This window comes from Myripristis murdjan, chromosome 1, assembly GCF_902150065.1.
Source record: "Myripristis murdjan chromosome 1, fMyrMur1.1, whole genome shotgun sequence".
In the NCBI taxonomy this organism is placed as follows: Eukaryota; Metazoa; Chordata; class Actinopteri; order Holocentriformes; family Holocentridae; genus Myripristis; species Myripristis murdjan.
Window position 1 is genome coordinate 521,099 of NC_043980.1, and position 15,000 is coordinate 536,098.

The 15,000-nt window shown below is 46.4% G+C and overlaps 2 protein-coding genes across 2 annotated transcripts in view; one reads left to right on the forward strand and one right to left on the reverse strand.

Moving 5' to 3' along the window:
* The window catches only part of capn1b (calpain 1, (mu/I) large subunit b), a 27,661-nt gene that overhangs the window by 1,002 nt on the left and 11,659 nt on the right, over positions 1 to 15,000 (forward strand). Inside the window, exons 2-7 of the mRNA XM_030057468.1 lie at positions 2,866 to 2,894; positions 3,370 to 3,610; positions 4,227 to 4,296; positions 9,274 to 9,392; positions 9,786 to 9,919; positions 12,966 to 13,134. Of these exons, the coding sequence (XP_029913328.1) occupies positions 3,371 to 3,610; positions 4,227 to 4,296; positions 9,274 to 9,392; positions 9,786 to 9,919; positions 12,966 to 13,134 (732 nt within the window). The 5' untranslated portion in view covers positions 2,866 to 2,894; position 3,370. The remainder of the gene's footprint in view (positions 1 to 2,865; positions 2,895 to 3,369; positions 3,611 to 4,226; positions 4,297 to 9,273; positions 9,393 to 9,785; positions 9,920 to 12,965; positions 13,135 to 15,000) is intronic.
* LOC115363375 (uncharacterized) lies at positions 5,018 to 5,821 on the reverse strand. The gene has a single exon (XM_030057552.1). The coding sequence runs from the start codon at positions 5,819 to 5,821 to the stop codon at positions 5,018 to 5,020; it is 804 nt and encodes a 267-aa protein (XP_029913412.1).

Here is a 15,000-nt window from a genome sequence, read left to right on the forward strand (position 1 = left end):
AAATGTATATTGAAACATACATACAATAATATACAACACACAAATAAAATAATACTCGGATTAAAAAAATAGAAGTGTAAACTGCAGAGAAATGTTTTGTGTGGCACCAGTGAGGGCGTCGTCATGGAGACAGTCGGGGTCAGAGGTCAGCGATGTGTCCATTTGTCACGTTCAGAGGAAAAGCCAGAATATATATACATACATATATATATATGTGTATATACACACATATACATACATATATATATATATATATATTCTAAACACGAGATACGAACAGACAAAGACAAAAACTTGAAATCAACTTTAAATTCACCGCTGATTTACGAACAATGAAACGGCCATATGGCCTGCAAAAATTTCAACTTCCACATCAATAGATGCCAGCTATGCGTTGCATAGCCTATTATTAGAAACAACTCGAAAATATTTCAACATGACATGACAGACAGCAGATCAATGAAAACCTAAATGAACTATAAATTCACCGCTGATTTACGAACAATGAACCGGCCACAAAGCCATGCAAAAATCTTAATTCCCACAACAATAGATGCTCTGCGTTCCATACATAATGAAACAGGAACAAACAACGTGCCACAGAGTCACAGAGTCCGTGTTCCTGTCCATGGAATCTGACATCAGGTTGGCACAGCGGAGCTGTCCATGTCACTGTGGTGCTGAACACCGTGCGTAAAGGTGTGCACTGCGCGGCGCAGCATTTGAAAGGAAAAGGCTCTTACCGGCTGCATTACAAAACTCCAAATGTGGCCTTCCCCTCCGGGTTGACGCTGAAGCTTCTCATTAGGCTGCCAATGCCAACATTTTTTCTCACTTTATTCCATATTTTTTTAAAATACATTTTTGAGGTGCTGCCGCCCCACCAGCAGGGGGTGCTGCAGCACCCCCAGCACCCCCACTTCCCGCGGTACGGAATCAGTGAGATTTTATGGTGATTTGCATATTTTTCCATAGTGGCGTAACAGGAAAACTGGATGTATAAGTGTGTGTGTGGGGGGGGGGGGGGGGGGGCTATGTTTTAGTCAAAGGGCTATTTAGGTCGTCAACAAAGAAACATAAAGTACCTGACACATAAACTTCGGTAACAATTTTAATTCTAATAATTTAGTGGAGGTTTAAACTGCTGGAGTCAAACTGAGCCCAAACATAACAGATGTTGGTGAATGTGAACAGACCAGGAGGAATAAAGACACAAATTTATGAGAAAAAAACTCTGAAGCTAGTTTCTCTCCTCGTCTGTGTCCGAGGCTCCACATGTGCTGCCCCCTGCTGGCCGGCTGTTTTAAACTGAATCGGCCCAAGTCACAGCAACGTCTCTTCAGAGTCCAGATGCTGAGGAGGAGGTTGGGGTTCTGGACTCAGACCAGCAGGATCTCCTTCTGACTGGATCAAACAGGAGGAGAGCAAACTGGTTTCACTGGTTTTTCTCATAAATTTGTGAGTTTTTGTCTCATAAACGATGCGGAGTGTTTTCCTCAGAGTATTCGCCCCGCCGCCCCGCTCCTCTGGGCGGAGGCGAGGCTCTGCAGGTGCTTGGAGAGCAAAGTGCTGAGTCAGCAGAGCTGCTGCTGCGTCATCGTTCAGCCAAAACTCTGAAACTCTGATCCCCCTCTCCCAAACTGGTTTTCATAAAGCGTCTTGGTCCAGAACACCGACAACGAGCAGCTTTACAAGAAACAAGGCCAAAATAACAAGAAATAATAAAAAAAAAAAGTTACAAGAAAATGACCTGGAAATTCGCAACAAAAAAGTAAAAAAAAGATCTGTATATATATTATATAATATGTAAATGCAATAGTTTTCTGGACATTTTTCCAAGCTTTTTTGGGCAGTAAGTACGTAAATAAATAAATAAAAGTAAATAAATTAATAATATTTTTTCTGTGCAATTTCCAACTCATTTTCTTTCTTTCTTTCTTTTTCTTTTTCTGTATTTGTTCTTTTTGCGTGTTTGTTTGTTTATTTGTCTGAACTCATTTCCACGTGTTTTCATGTGAGCTTCTTTCCTGATTTCTCACCAAACGTGGGGTCGTCTCTCGCTGAGCTGCTCGCGGCCGCTCGGGTCTCTGAGAGCAGCTTCACGGGTCTGACAGGGTTAAGAGGAGGGGCCGCGGGCTGTCCGGCCCCGGGGCCTTTATGGATCAATAACTTTTAGATCAATGCTCTTTTCAAATGGCTCTTAAAACAGTCGAGGCTCCTGGTGGAGCAGCTGAGGAGTGTGAGTGTGTTCTCCTCCTGAGTCAGGCCGAGTGTGTGTGTGTGTGTGTGTGTGTGTGTGTGTGTGTGTGTGTGTGTGTGAGTGTGTGTGTGTGATGATGTGTGTTTTCTGAATCCTCCTCTAGTCTGTGTGTGTAAAGTTTGATGAGGCTGTGGTTCTCCTAGAGGTCACTAGAGGTCATTTTCTCCAGCTCGGTCCAGTTGGACAAAAGGCTCTGCCTGCAGTGAAATGGCTGCTATGGGGGCCAACATCATCACACAGGAATCAAATGTGGCTCATTGAATCCACAAGAGTCTCAGCTTTCCAGTCAAAGCAACTGATGCAGCTCCAAGACTGTTTAGGCCCCAGGCTGAGGTCAGAGGTCAAGGGACCTGCTGGAGACACACATGACAGTTTAACCCTCGACAGCTTTCAGCTCTGCAGAGACAGAGTCCTCAGATCAGAGGTTCCTGATACCAGCGTCTCTACTTTAAACCGATTCAGGAATAAGAACATTAAAGATTAAATTCAAATTAAAAACCATAAAAAGGACAGTGATGAAGTCATGAATGTTTCCCAGCTGATACAGAATGTGAGACATGACTGATGATGATAATCAAACTGATCAGCTCTCTGTGTCCCTGCAGCTTCCTGCCACGCAGCCCACTGACTCCAGGTACCTGCTGCTCTGCTGTCTGCACCTGAGGCTCCTGTGGCCCCTGCTGGCCCCGGGTGGCTCCTGTGGCCCCTGCTGGCCCCAGGTGGCTCCTGTGGCCCCTGGTGGCCCCTGATGGCCCCTGGTGGCCCCTGGTGGCCCCTGGTGGCCCCTGGTGGCCCCGGGCCAACACAGGGTGGGATGTGGCAGCAGACAGACGAGTTCAGCTCTGTTCACAATGTGCAGCCTGTTGTGTTGTGTCTCCTCTGTCTGCTGCTAAACTGACCTGACAGCTCACACACACACACACACACACACACACACACACACGTACAGACGCACACACACACACACACACACACACACACACACACACAGTTCTGTTGGATATGTTTGTTTGGTCACTTAAAGGAAAAAGTTTTCTCTTATTGGAGCTTTAAGTTTTGAGACTGTGTGTGTGTGTGTGTGTGTGTGTGTGTGTGTGTGTGTGTGTCAGGATGTTCGGCGGGGTGTCGGGGCGGATCCAGCATGAGCGGCGGCGTGCCGAGGGGCTGGGCTCCCACCAGCAGGCCCTGCGGTTCCTGCAGCAGGACTTCCAGGCCCTGCAGCAGGAGCTCCTGCAGGACGGCCAGCTGTTCCAGGACCCCACGTTCCCCGCAGAACCCGCCTCGCTGGGCTTCAAGGAGCTGGCACCGCACTCCTCCAAGACCCGCGGGGTGGAGTGGAAGAGACCCACGGTGAGAGAGCACACACACACACACACACTCACACACAGACACACACACCAGCAGCCAGAGGGGCTTTGAACCTGCCGGTGTGCTGGACGTCCCAGCTGAGCATGCACCGTGTGTGTGTCTGTGGGTAGGTAGGTAGGTAGGTAGGTAGATACTTTATTCATCCCGCAGGAAATTCACATTTTCTTCAGCAGTATCCACAGATTACAAATTAAGTGAATAAAAAAATAGAAATAAAGAATAAGATCTAAGTATAACAGAATAAGATCTGAGTACAACAGAATAACAGAATGTGTATGTATGTGTGTGTGTGTGTGTGTGTGTGTGTGTGAGGAGAGGACATGGAAACAGAGAGGACATGGAAAGCAGCAGGTTCAAACATCACAAGTTCAGGAAAAATCCAATCAGATTCATTTTGTAGTTCATTTGGTAACGAGTCGCTCGGTGGACACGCCGAGTGACGCCTCTGTCACCACAACCCATCCTCAACTCTGACACCATGACTCAGCAACTTTCAGGAGGAACATGTTACTGCAGCATGTGGTGTGTGTGTGTGTGTGTGTGTGTGTGTGTGTGCGTGCTGAGCCGCCGTCTCTGATTGGCTGTCCTGTGTCTTCAGGAGCTGACGGACAGCCCCCAGTTCATTGTGGGCGGAGCCACCAGGACGGACATCTGCCAGGGGGCGCTGGGTGAGTGACGCTTCGTTTGCAGCTCACCTGTAGCTCTGTGTCGAGGGGTTGCCATGGCAACTCCAGCCTGCGGAGTCCAGGTCCGATTAAAGGAACAGTCCACCGTTTGCCCGTGTCCACCTGTGGACGTCCAGTGGCTCAGCACTTCCTGTTAGCTTAGCATAAAGACTTGAGGTCTATGGGAGTCGTTAGCCTCCGAGTGTAAATAATCACTGTGACAGCGCCGGGCTACGTTAAGCTAACCTCTCGTTAGCTAAGGAAAGCTAACGACAGCTGTCAAAGCTAGCCAGCCTGAAGCTAACGGCTTCTGAGCAGAACCAGTGGGGGTGTGTGCGCCCCCAGTGGTGCACAGAGGAACTGCAGGGCTGCATGAGAGAAACCTGAACACAGAAAAATATAATAATAAAACTTTCTAATAATAAAACTTTATTTGTATAGCAATTTTCATACAAGAATTGCAGCTCAAAGTGCTTCACAATAAAAAGAAGAACATTTGAAAACACATTAAATAAAACATTAAAAAGCATAAAACACAGCACAGGGTGGAATTAAAAAGAAAAGGCTAAAAATTGAAAGAAAATTTGAAAGAAAACAAAAGATGCAAATAAAACAATAAAAAACAACAGAGTGGAATAAAATAGGAGCTAGTTAAAGCCTAGATTGAAAAGGTGGGTCTTTAATCTTCTTTTAAAGATGTCTAGTGAGCTGGCTTCCCTGATGTCTAAAGGTAGTGTGTCCAGAGCTTAGGGGGGTAAGTAATAAAGGCGGCATCCCCAATTTTCTTTCGACTGTTGTAGGGAACCAATAAGCCAGCAGCAGATGATCGCAGTGCTCTTTGGGGTGCATAGCCAATAAGGGAGTTGGCAATGTAGCTCGGTCCCAGCCCATGAAGTGCTTTATATACAAGCAGGAAAACCTTAAAATCAACTCTAAATGTTACAGGGAGCCAGTGTAGGGCAGCTAACACCGGACTAATATGCTCTCTCTTCCTGGTTCTGGTTAATAAGCGAGCAGCAGAGTTTTGGATGAGCTGAAGTCTGTCAGTAGTTTTCTTTGGGAGGCCGGTAAAAAGTACGTTACAGTAGTCAAGTCTGCTTGAGATAAAAGCATGTATTAGTTGTTCAGCATCTTTTTGATTTATAAATGGTCGCACTTTAGCGAGGTTTCTAAGGTGGAAGAATGATGTCTTCGTCACCTTATTAATGTGAGACTTGAAACTAAGATCTGGATCCAATACAATGCCAAGACTTGTAACCTCAGATTTAATCCTGGGAGCCAGTTTCCCCAAGTTAATGGACAGCGTCTCTCTTTTTGTTTTGGGGCCCACTAACAGGATCTCTGTTTTGTCTTCATTTAGCTTTAAGAAGTTATCGCTCATCCATTTGTTCGCTGCCATGAGACAGGTAGTGATGGAGTTTATCGCTGTAGCATCATTTGGTTCAGCAGAAATATACAGTTGTGTGTCGTCTGCATAACTGTGAAAACATACATTGTGCCTTCTGATGATGTCACTGAGTGGCAGCATGTATAGAGCGGTGAAGTCCCGCCCCTTCCGGTGGGCCCCCATGGGACCTTTTGGAGCGAAAAAAATGAATGGTGTTCAATGGACAGAAAATAATTATTTTCTGGTCCCCCCGTCGTTATGCCATGGATTACACAAATGTTGTTTATCGGCTTAAATAACAAATTTTCATGTCAAGAGTTTGACCGTTTATTGCTCCATTGTTCAGTTAAATGCTGTTGAGAAAACACAATTAGAAAGACTACATGCTGTGTCGCGTGTGTGACGTCACGTCATCGCCGTTTCCCTCCATCCAGATTCAAGTCAAGAGGCCGCTGTGTTTTGTTCCCGATTGTCCGCGTCTCCGAGGGCCAACGGAGCGCTGGGCCGGGCGGGAGGGCGAGCGGACCCCGCCGCCGGGCGGGAGGGCGAGCGGACCCCGCCGTCGGGCGGAAAAACTCAGAACCTCAAAAACTCAGAACCTCAAAAACTCAGAACCTCAAAAACTCAGAACCTCAAAAACTCAGAACCTCAAAAACGCAGCGCGGAGCAGAGAAATGGCCATGTCTGTTGTAAGCTTCCAGTGCGGGTGGTGACGTTTATCATTCACACCGAGAGCAGGGAAGAGTTGTAGCTCACAAAGCGGCTCACACAAAACCTAACATTATTAATATTCTTCGCGCTAAATTGTAGTCTTCTTTGCGTGAAAAATTATGTTTAAATATCACAAACAACATATGTGAAATCCATGGCACAATTCAAACGGGACCAGAAAATAATTTTTATCTACCCATTGGATCGCATTCATAATTTTTTGCTTTTGAGGACCCATGTACAGGAAGTGGGAGGGGGGGACTTCCCCACTCTATAGTGAGAAAAGTAATGGACCAAGGCAGCTCCCCTGTGGAACTCCATAGCAGCTGTCCTGTTCCCCAGACACATGATCTCCCAGTCTGACGTAAAACGTTCTCCCTTTGATGTAAGTTTTAAACCAGTGCAACACACAGTCAGACAGACCAACTGATTATTCAAGGCGATTGATTAAGATGTTACGATTTATAAGAATAAATCATGTGTGTGTCACAGGGTTTCAACATCTGTATTTTTAGGTAATAACAGTGAGATGAGGATGTGAAGCAGAGCGATGATAACAGACAGTATAAATGTTTGAAGCGCTGCGGCGGGCGAGGCAGACAGGAAGTGAGCGGCTGCAGAGAGGAGGGGTCAGGCGGGCGCTCGCCCCAACATGGCCGACCTGTTTCCTGGCAGAGCAGCACTTTGAGAGGCGACTGCGTTTCACTCAGGAGCCCATTAGCAGCCGCGCCCTGCACTTCCTGTCCATTTGCAGTCTGAGTGGAGGGCTGGGCCTGTCAATCAATATCACTTACAGAATGCTGCACTGATGCAGGGGTGCTCAAAGTGGGGCCCGGACACCCTGAGGGGCCCCCGAGGCTCTTCCAGGGGTCCAGAACTGAGGAAGGAAACCTGATCCAGAGTCCAGAGTCAGCAGGGCGGGGCCTCAGGAGGGCCAAGCCGGGGGTCGGGGGCCTCGGGAGGGCCAAGCCGGGGGTCGGGGGCCTTGGGAGGGCCTGTTTGGTTCAGCTGCTGCAGGTCAGAGTTCATGTTGTTTGATTTGACACCTCCTGGTGTGTGTGTGTGTGTGTGTGTGTGTGTGCAGTATACCTGCTGTTGCTGAGAGCTGTGCTGTGTGTATCCATGGCAACAGTTTAAACAATCCCATAATGAGCGGTTGGGGTTTGAGCAGAAGTGAAAGTGTTTGACTGAAGGTTTTAAGAAACTGTTTTTTAAAGTTTTTCCTGACGTCGTGTTGATGTTTTGCAAAGTTTTTTTTTTTTTTTTTTTTTTTTTTTTTGCTGGGCCCTACCTCCGGTCATCGCCATGGTAACCAAACAGCTGAGGGGGAGGTGTGTGTTTGGTGAGGGGTTTGGCCGAGCGGGACGGAGGACTGAGTCAGACACATTCCTGTGTGTGGAGTCACCACAACACACACACACACACACACACACAGACACACACACACACACACACACACACACTCAAACACACACACACACACACACACACACTCTGGTCAGAATGGAAATGTGCTGAAGTGCTGCGGCGCTGAAACAAAGCTCAGCGGGATGAGAGACACGTCCTACGTTTCCCACAATGCCCTTTGGCAGCCCTGAGGGAAGGGGCGTCGGCTGCATTTGTCTGGCACACACACACACACACATACACACACACACACACACACACACACATACACACACACACACACACACACACACACACACACACACACACACTCTTCAGATATTTTCCAGTCATGAGGAAATCGAGCTGCTCCTTAAAAAATTTCCTGCTGCTGCAAAGCATTCTGGTCTGACTGACTGGTTAACTGGCTGACTGGTTAACTGGCTGACTGGTTAACTGGCTGACTGGTTAACAGGCTGGTTGCTGGCTGCTGGGTGTGTCTCAGTGAGTCACACATGCTGACTGATCTCCTGTCAGTGTGTGTGTGTGTGTGTGTGTAGAAGGGGTGTGTCAGTTGTCAGCACAGGAATGAGCTGCACTTCCTGTTCTGTGGCTCCCCCTGCTGGTGGCTGACGTCACAGCGGCTCTGTGGCTCCCCCTGCTGGTGGCTGACGTCACAGCGGCTCCCCCTGCTGGTGGCTGACGTCACAGCGGCTCTGTGGCTCCCCCTGCTGGTGGCTGACGTCACAGCGGCTCGGTGGCTCCCCCTGCTGGTGTGTTTCTTGGTGTGTGTGTGAGGCTCAGGCCCGTCTGAACGTGATGCTGGTTGTTCCTGTAGGACCTGAAGGCATCATCAGGCCTCCAGCGGGTCAACAGGAAGTGGCTCTGTGTTAAAGGGAAGTGCCGACACACTGAGATGTCATGTGACACCTGGCGGGAGGCGGGGTCAGCCGCGTCATGTGACTCACCTGTTATCAGACAAACACCTTCTGATTTCTGAAATCAACATGAACGATGAGAAACAGTTTACATTAATTAAATATTTATAATTTAATTTAATAAAACTTCATCAAAATAAAACAGTAAAGTTGTTTAATATTTATTCATTTATTTTGTTTTTATTTTTTTAAATTAAGGACAAAGCATCACAGCAAACATGGAAATATAGATGTGATATTTTGTAAGTGACTTGACTTTGCCTGGTTTTCTTTGTGATGAGCTTACAATAAAACATCAGACACTGATAAATACATAAATAAATACATAAATAAATACATAAATAAATAAACAAACAGTAAGGTCTGCTCTGAGGCCTGGAGGTCCCGGGACCCCTGGAGGTTCTGAGATCACCCCTGATCTCAGTCTCTTTGGAGTCATGTCGCTCTGGTCCAACAGGCCCCGCCCCCTCTGTTATGGTGACGTATCAGACAGCCCGTCGGTGTCTCACATGCTGTGTGTGTGTGTGTGTGTGTGTGTGTGTGTGTGTGTGTGTGCAGGGGACTGCTGGCTGCTGGCTGCCATCGCCTCCCTGACGCTGAACGAGACCCTCCTCCACAGGGTGGTCCCTCACGGCCAGAGCTTCCAGCACGACTACGCCGGCATCTTCCACTTCCAGGTCGGTGTTCCCTCTGTGTTCTGTCTGTGTTCTGTCTGTGTTCTGTCTGTGTTCTGTCTGTGTTCTGTCTGTGTTCTGTCTGTGTTCTGTCTGTGTTCTGTCTGTGTTCTGACTGTGTTCTGTCTGTGTTCTGTCTGTGTTCTGTCTGTGTTTTGGCCCTGTGCTGTTGCCGTAGCGCCGTGGCCACGCTGTGTCAGTTTGTTCTCTGTCCGGTTTATAAGCCGCCGTTTGTCTGTCCTGTCAGCCAGAAAAAAAATGTCCATATGAGACGGCGAGGGCGAGCAGCTGTTAGTCTGAATGTCTTTATCTCTCATTATTATTATCATTATTATTATTACTGTTATTGTTATCATTACTACTCGAGCTCAGGTGTTTCTTCTTCTCTGCTCTCAGTTCTGGCAGTATGGAGAGTGGGTGGACGTGGTGATTGACGACCGCCTGCCGGTCAAAGATGGAGAGCTGCTGTTCGTCCATTCGGCCGAGGGCAGCGAGTTCTGGAGCGCCCTGCTGGAGAAAGCCTACGCCAAGTGAGAGCCACTTCCTGTCCGCTCACGCTCACTTCCTGTGGGGAAAAGGAAACAAGGGGGCTAATGGGAACTGTGGCGAAAGCCCCCATATATATATAGAGCACATCCCAAAAGTTTGGACACACCTTCTCATTCAATGCGTTTTCTTTATTTTCATGACTATTTACATTGTAGATTCTCACTGAAGGAATCAAAACTATGAATGAACACATGTGGAGTTATGTACTTAACAAAAAAAGGTGAAATAACTGAAAACATGTTTTATATTCTAGTTTCTTCAAAATAGCCACCCTTTGCTCTGATTACTGCTTTGCACACTCTTGGCATTCTCTCGGTGAGCTTCAAGAGGTAGTCACCTGAAATGGTTTTCCAACAGTCTTGAAGGAGTTCCCAGAGGTGTTTAGCACTTGTTGGCCCCTTTGCCTTCACTCTGCGGTCCAGCTCACCCCAAACCATCTGGATTGGGTTCAGGTCCGGTGACTGTGGAGGCCAGGTCATCTGCCGCAGCACTCCATCACTCTCCTTCTTGGTCAAATAGCCCTTACACAGCCTGGAGGTGTGTTTGGGGTCATTGTCCTGTTGAAAAATAAATGATCGTCCAACTAAACGCAAACCGGATGGGATGGCATGTCGCTGCAGGATGCTGTGGTAGCCATGCTGGTTCAGTGTGCCTTCAATTTTGAATAAATCCCCAACAGTGTCACCAGCAAAACACCCCCACACCATCACACCTCCTCCTCCATGCTTCACAGTGGGAACCAGGCATGTGGAATCCATCCGTTCACCTTTTCTGCGTCTCACAAAGACACGGCGGTTGGAACCAAAGATCTCAAATTTGGACTCATCAGACCAAAGCACAGATTTCCACTGGTCTGATGTCCATTCCTTGTGTTTCTTGGCCCAAACAAATCTCTTCTGCTTGTTGCCTCTCCTTAGCAGTGGTTTCCTAGCAGCTATTTGACCATGAAGGCCTGATTGGCACAGTCTCCTCTTAACAGTTGTTCTAGAGATGGGTCTGCTGCTAGAACTCTGTGTGGCATTTATCTGGTCTCTGATCTGAGCTGCTGTTAACTTGCGTTTTCTGAGGCTGGTGACTCGGATGAACTTGTCCTCAGAAGCAGAGGTGACTCTTGGTCTTCCTTTCCTGGGTCGGTCCTCATATGTGCCAGTTTTGTTGTAGCGCTTGATGGTTTTTGCGACTCCACTTGGGGACACATTTAAAGTTTTTGCAATTTTCCAGACTGACTGACCTTCATTTCTTAAAGTAATGATGGCCACTCGTTTTTCTTTAGTTAGCTGATTGGTTCTTGCCATAATATGAATTTTAACAGTTGTCCAATAGGGCTGTCGGCTGTGTAGTAACCTGACTTCTGCACAACACAACTGATGGTCCCAACCCCATTGATAACGCAAGAAATTCCACTAATTAACCCTGATAAGGCACACCTGTGAAGTGAAAACCATTTCAGGTGACGACCTCTTGAAGCTCATGGAGAGAATGCCAAGAGTGTGCAAAGCAGTAATCAGAGCAAAGGGTGGCTATTTTGACGAAACTAGAATATAGAACATGTTTTCAGTTATTTCACCTTTTTTTGTTAAGTACATAACTCCACATGTGTTCATTCATAGTTTTGATTCCTTCAGTGAGAATCTACAATGTAAATAGTCATGAAAATAAAGAAAACGCATTGAATGAGAAGGTGTGTCCAAACTTTTGGCCTGTACTGTATATGTATATATATATATATACACTACTCACAAAAAGTTAGGGATATTCGGCTTTCAGGTGAAATTTCAGGATGAACCTAAAATGCATTATAACCTTTACAGGTGAACTTAATGTGACCTTCTGTAAACTTTTGAATGCACATGTCCAACTGTTCAATGTTTCAGTACTTTTTGCACAAGTTGCTGTTCTCTAACAAGGAGCTTAACGGCAAAATTCACATCAGGTGTTTGATGCTCCAGCTCATCGAGGTCGTATCATTAGGGAACGGCTGCTGGAGACTGGGGTACCTCAGATGGAGTGGCCTGCACTTTCTCAGACCTGAATCCCATAGAAAACCTATGGGATCAGCTGAGTGGCCGTGTAGAGGCTCGGAGCTCTGTACCCCAGAACCTCAATGTCCTGAGGGCCGCCCTTCAAGAAGAGTGGGATGCCATGCCTCAGCAAACAATAAGTCGACTTGTGAACAGCATGAGACGTCGCTGTCAAGCTGTAATTGATGCTCAAGGACACATGACAAGTTATTGACACTGACATTTTTTGTTGTGGTATATCCACCACTGTTGTTGGCTTTTGTTTCAAGAAATTGTTTGAGATGAGGAAATCACCAGTGTATGCTTCTACTTAAATGCCCTACTTTCATGATATAATATCACTGTAGCGTGAACTTTTTATATTTTCCATAAATTTTACCCAAAAGCCAAATATCCCTAACTTTTTGTGAGTAGTGTATATATATATACACATATATATATAGCCATTTTTTAATTCACTGTTTAAATATCTGTTCTGGCATTTATTCCTTATATTCCTTATTAGCTCATATCAAATCAGATAATGTGTGATATGCATGTGTAAACAGAATAATTCAAAGAACTTGTAATTGACTTTTTTTCTTGTCTTTGTGTGTGTGATCAACTTGTGAATTTTTATAGTGATATCTGAAACTCAAATGTTGGACCCCTTTCCCCTGTGTGTTAAAAACAGTGTTTTTTGGTAATATGTGGTCATAAATAGATGATTTTCTAAACTTTCCACCAATGGGATTCCTTGGGACTTTTTCCTCTCACTCAGGACAAACTGAGGATATAAAATCAGTTGAGTTGTACTTTGTCCCAGGTTGACCCCAATTTTGGCCTAAAATGACTGGAGCCCCTGAGGGTCCACAGCGTGTTCTCAGAGGTTCTCGTCACTAGAACCCAGAACACGCCACATGAACATGTAACAAACAAAGACAACAAAACAACACAACGATATTAGAAACAACTCTGTGTGTGTGTGTGTGTGTGTGCGTGTGTGTGTGTGCGTGTGTGTGTGCAGGCTGAACGGCTCGTACGAGGCCCTGTCCGGCGGCAGCACCACCGAGGGCTTCGAGGACTTCACGGGCGGCGTGGCCGAGATGTTCGAGCTGAGACGAGCACCGAGGGAGCTGCCCCGCATCATCAGCCAGGCCCTGCAGAGGGGCTCCCTGCTGGGCTGCTCCATCGACGTGAGGCACACACACACACTCACACACACACACACACACACACACACACACACACAGATACACACACACACACACACACACACCAGAGGCCTGTACCTGCAGCTGGATTTGGGCTTAGCGAGATCACTTCAGGTTAACCCTGCTGGGTTTTCTGTACCATAAAGGTGGCTTACTTTTTATCGGGGTATGTTGCCGTGGTAACATACGCTGAACATCTCACCTGCTCCGGAGCAGGTTAAGTTCAGGATAACAGCTCAGCAGGTAGAAAAGCCCCACCCACTGACCAATCAGCTCTCTGGGAAATGGCCTGCCCATTGGCTGAGAGCCCAGAGGATCCAGGTTCACAACTTGTGCTGCTTTTTTTCCAAGTTAGGCCGAGGATTTTTTTCCCTTTCTTCTTCTTCTTTTATAAAATTAATACATTTTTTAGACTTTTTATTTTAATTCTGTTTGTTTTTCTCTCACATTTTTTCAAGTTTGAAGAGAAAAAGAAGGAGAAGTTTTTGTTTTGTTTTGTTTTTTCTCTACACTCTACACTGTCCAACCAAAAATTGATCTGGTAGACTGATGTAGTGATTTTTAAAAATATTTTTGAAAATAAGGGGGAATTTAATTCAAAGGGTTAAATAAAAGCCTGATAAAACACAGGCCAGCCTCTGGGCTCCTTTAGGTTTCCATTAGTTTGCTCATATTTAGTATTTAGGCTGGCTGCCCTGAAAAGTCCACATGAGAGTTGGTGGCAAATGTTTTACAGTGAAATAATATTTTAACCAGCAGAATAATCACGAGGCGTCAGAGGCTTTATAAAATGAAATATCAAAACCAGTTGAATCAAAGTGACGATTCTGAGGAAATCCTTGTCTGTGATTGGTCGCATGCAGAAAACTCCGCCCTTTTTCTGTGAGCACACACAGATCAGGATTGGAAAAGCCTGGGTTCAGTCAGCGAGCTGAAGCTTCATGGGACTGAACATCAGGAGTGTGGATGTCTGGTTAAGAGAAGCCAGAAAACTAAGAGAAACCCCGGGATTATAATCCAGCTGCTGGGACAGGCCTCTGGGTGCACCAGCAAGGATTACTTGTTAACCAGATTAAATCCCAGTTTAACAGCAAAGTTGTAAACTGGTTTCAGAAAACAGCATGGAGCTCAGCTCAGGTTCACTGTCAAGCTCTCGGGATTACATTTAATCCTGTTTCACCAAATGTTCTGTTCCTGTTCCTGTTCCTGTTCCTGTTCCTGGTTCTGTTCCTGGTTCTGTTCCTGTTCCTGGTTCTGTTCCTGGTTCTGGTTCTGTTCCTGGTACTGTTCCTGGTTCTGGTTCTGTTCTTGGTTCTGTTCCTGTTCCTGTTCCTGGTTCTGTTCCTGTTCCTGGTTCTGTTCCTGTTCCTGTTCCTGTTCCTGTTCCTGGTTCCGGTTCTGTTCCTGTTCCTGTTCCTGTTCCTGTTCCTGTTCCTGTTCCTGGTTCTGTTCCTGGTTCTGGTTCTGTTCTTGGTTCTGTTCCTGTTCCTGGTTCTGTTCCTGGTTCTGTTCCTGTTCCTGGTTCTGTTCCTGGTTCTGGTTCTGTTCTTGGTTCTGTTCCTGTTCCTGTTCCTGGTTCTGTTCCTGTTCCTGTTCCTGTTCCTGTTCCTGTTCCTGGTTCTGGTTCTGTTCCTGTTCCTGTTCCTGTTCCTGGTTCTGTTCCTGGTTCTGGTTCTGGTTCTGTTCTTGGTTCTGTTCCTGTTCCTGTTCCTGGTTCTGTTCCTGGTTCTGTTCCTGGTTCTATTCCTGGTTCTGCTCTGGTTCTGTTTTTGGTTCTGTTCCTGTTCCTGGTTCTGTTCCTGGTTCTGTTCCTGGTTCTATTCCTGGTTCTGTTCTTGGTTCTGTTCC

Excerpts from the sequence above, each read along its gene's own strand:
- LOC115363375 (XM_030057552.1), bottom strand. The coding sequence starts at position 5,821 with ATGCTGCCACTCAGTGACATCATCAGAAGGCACAATGTATGTTTTCAC.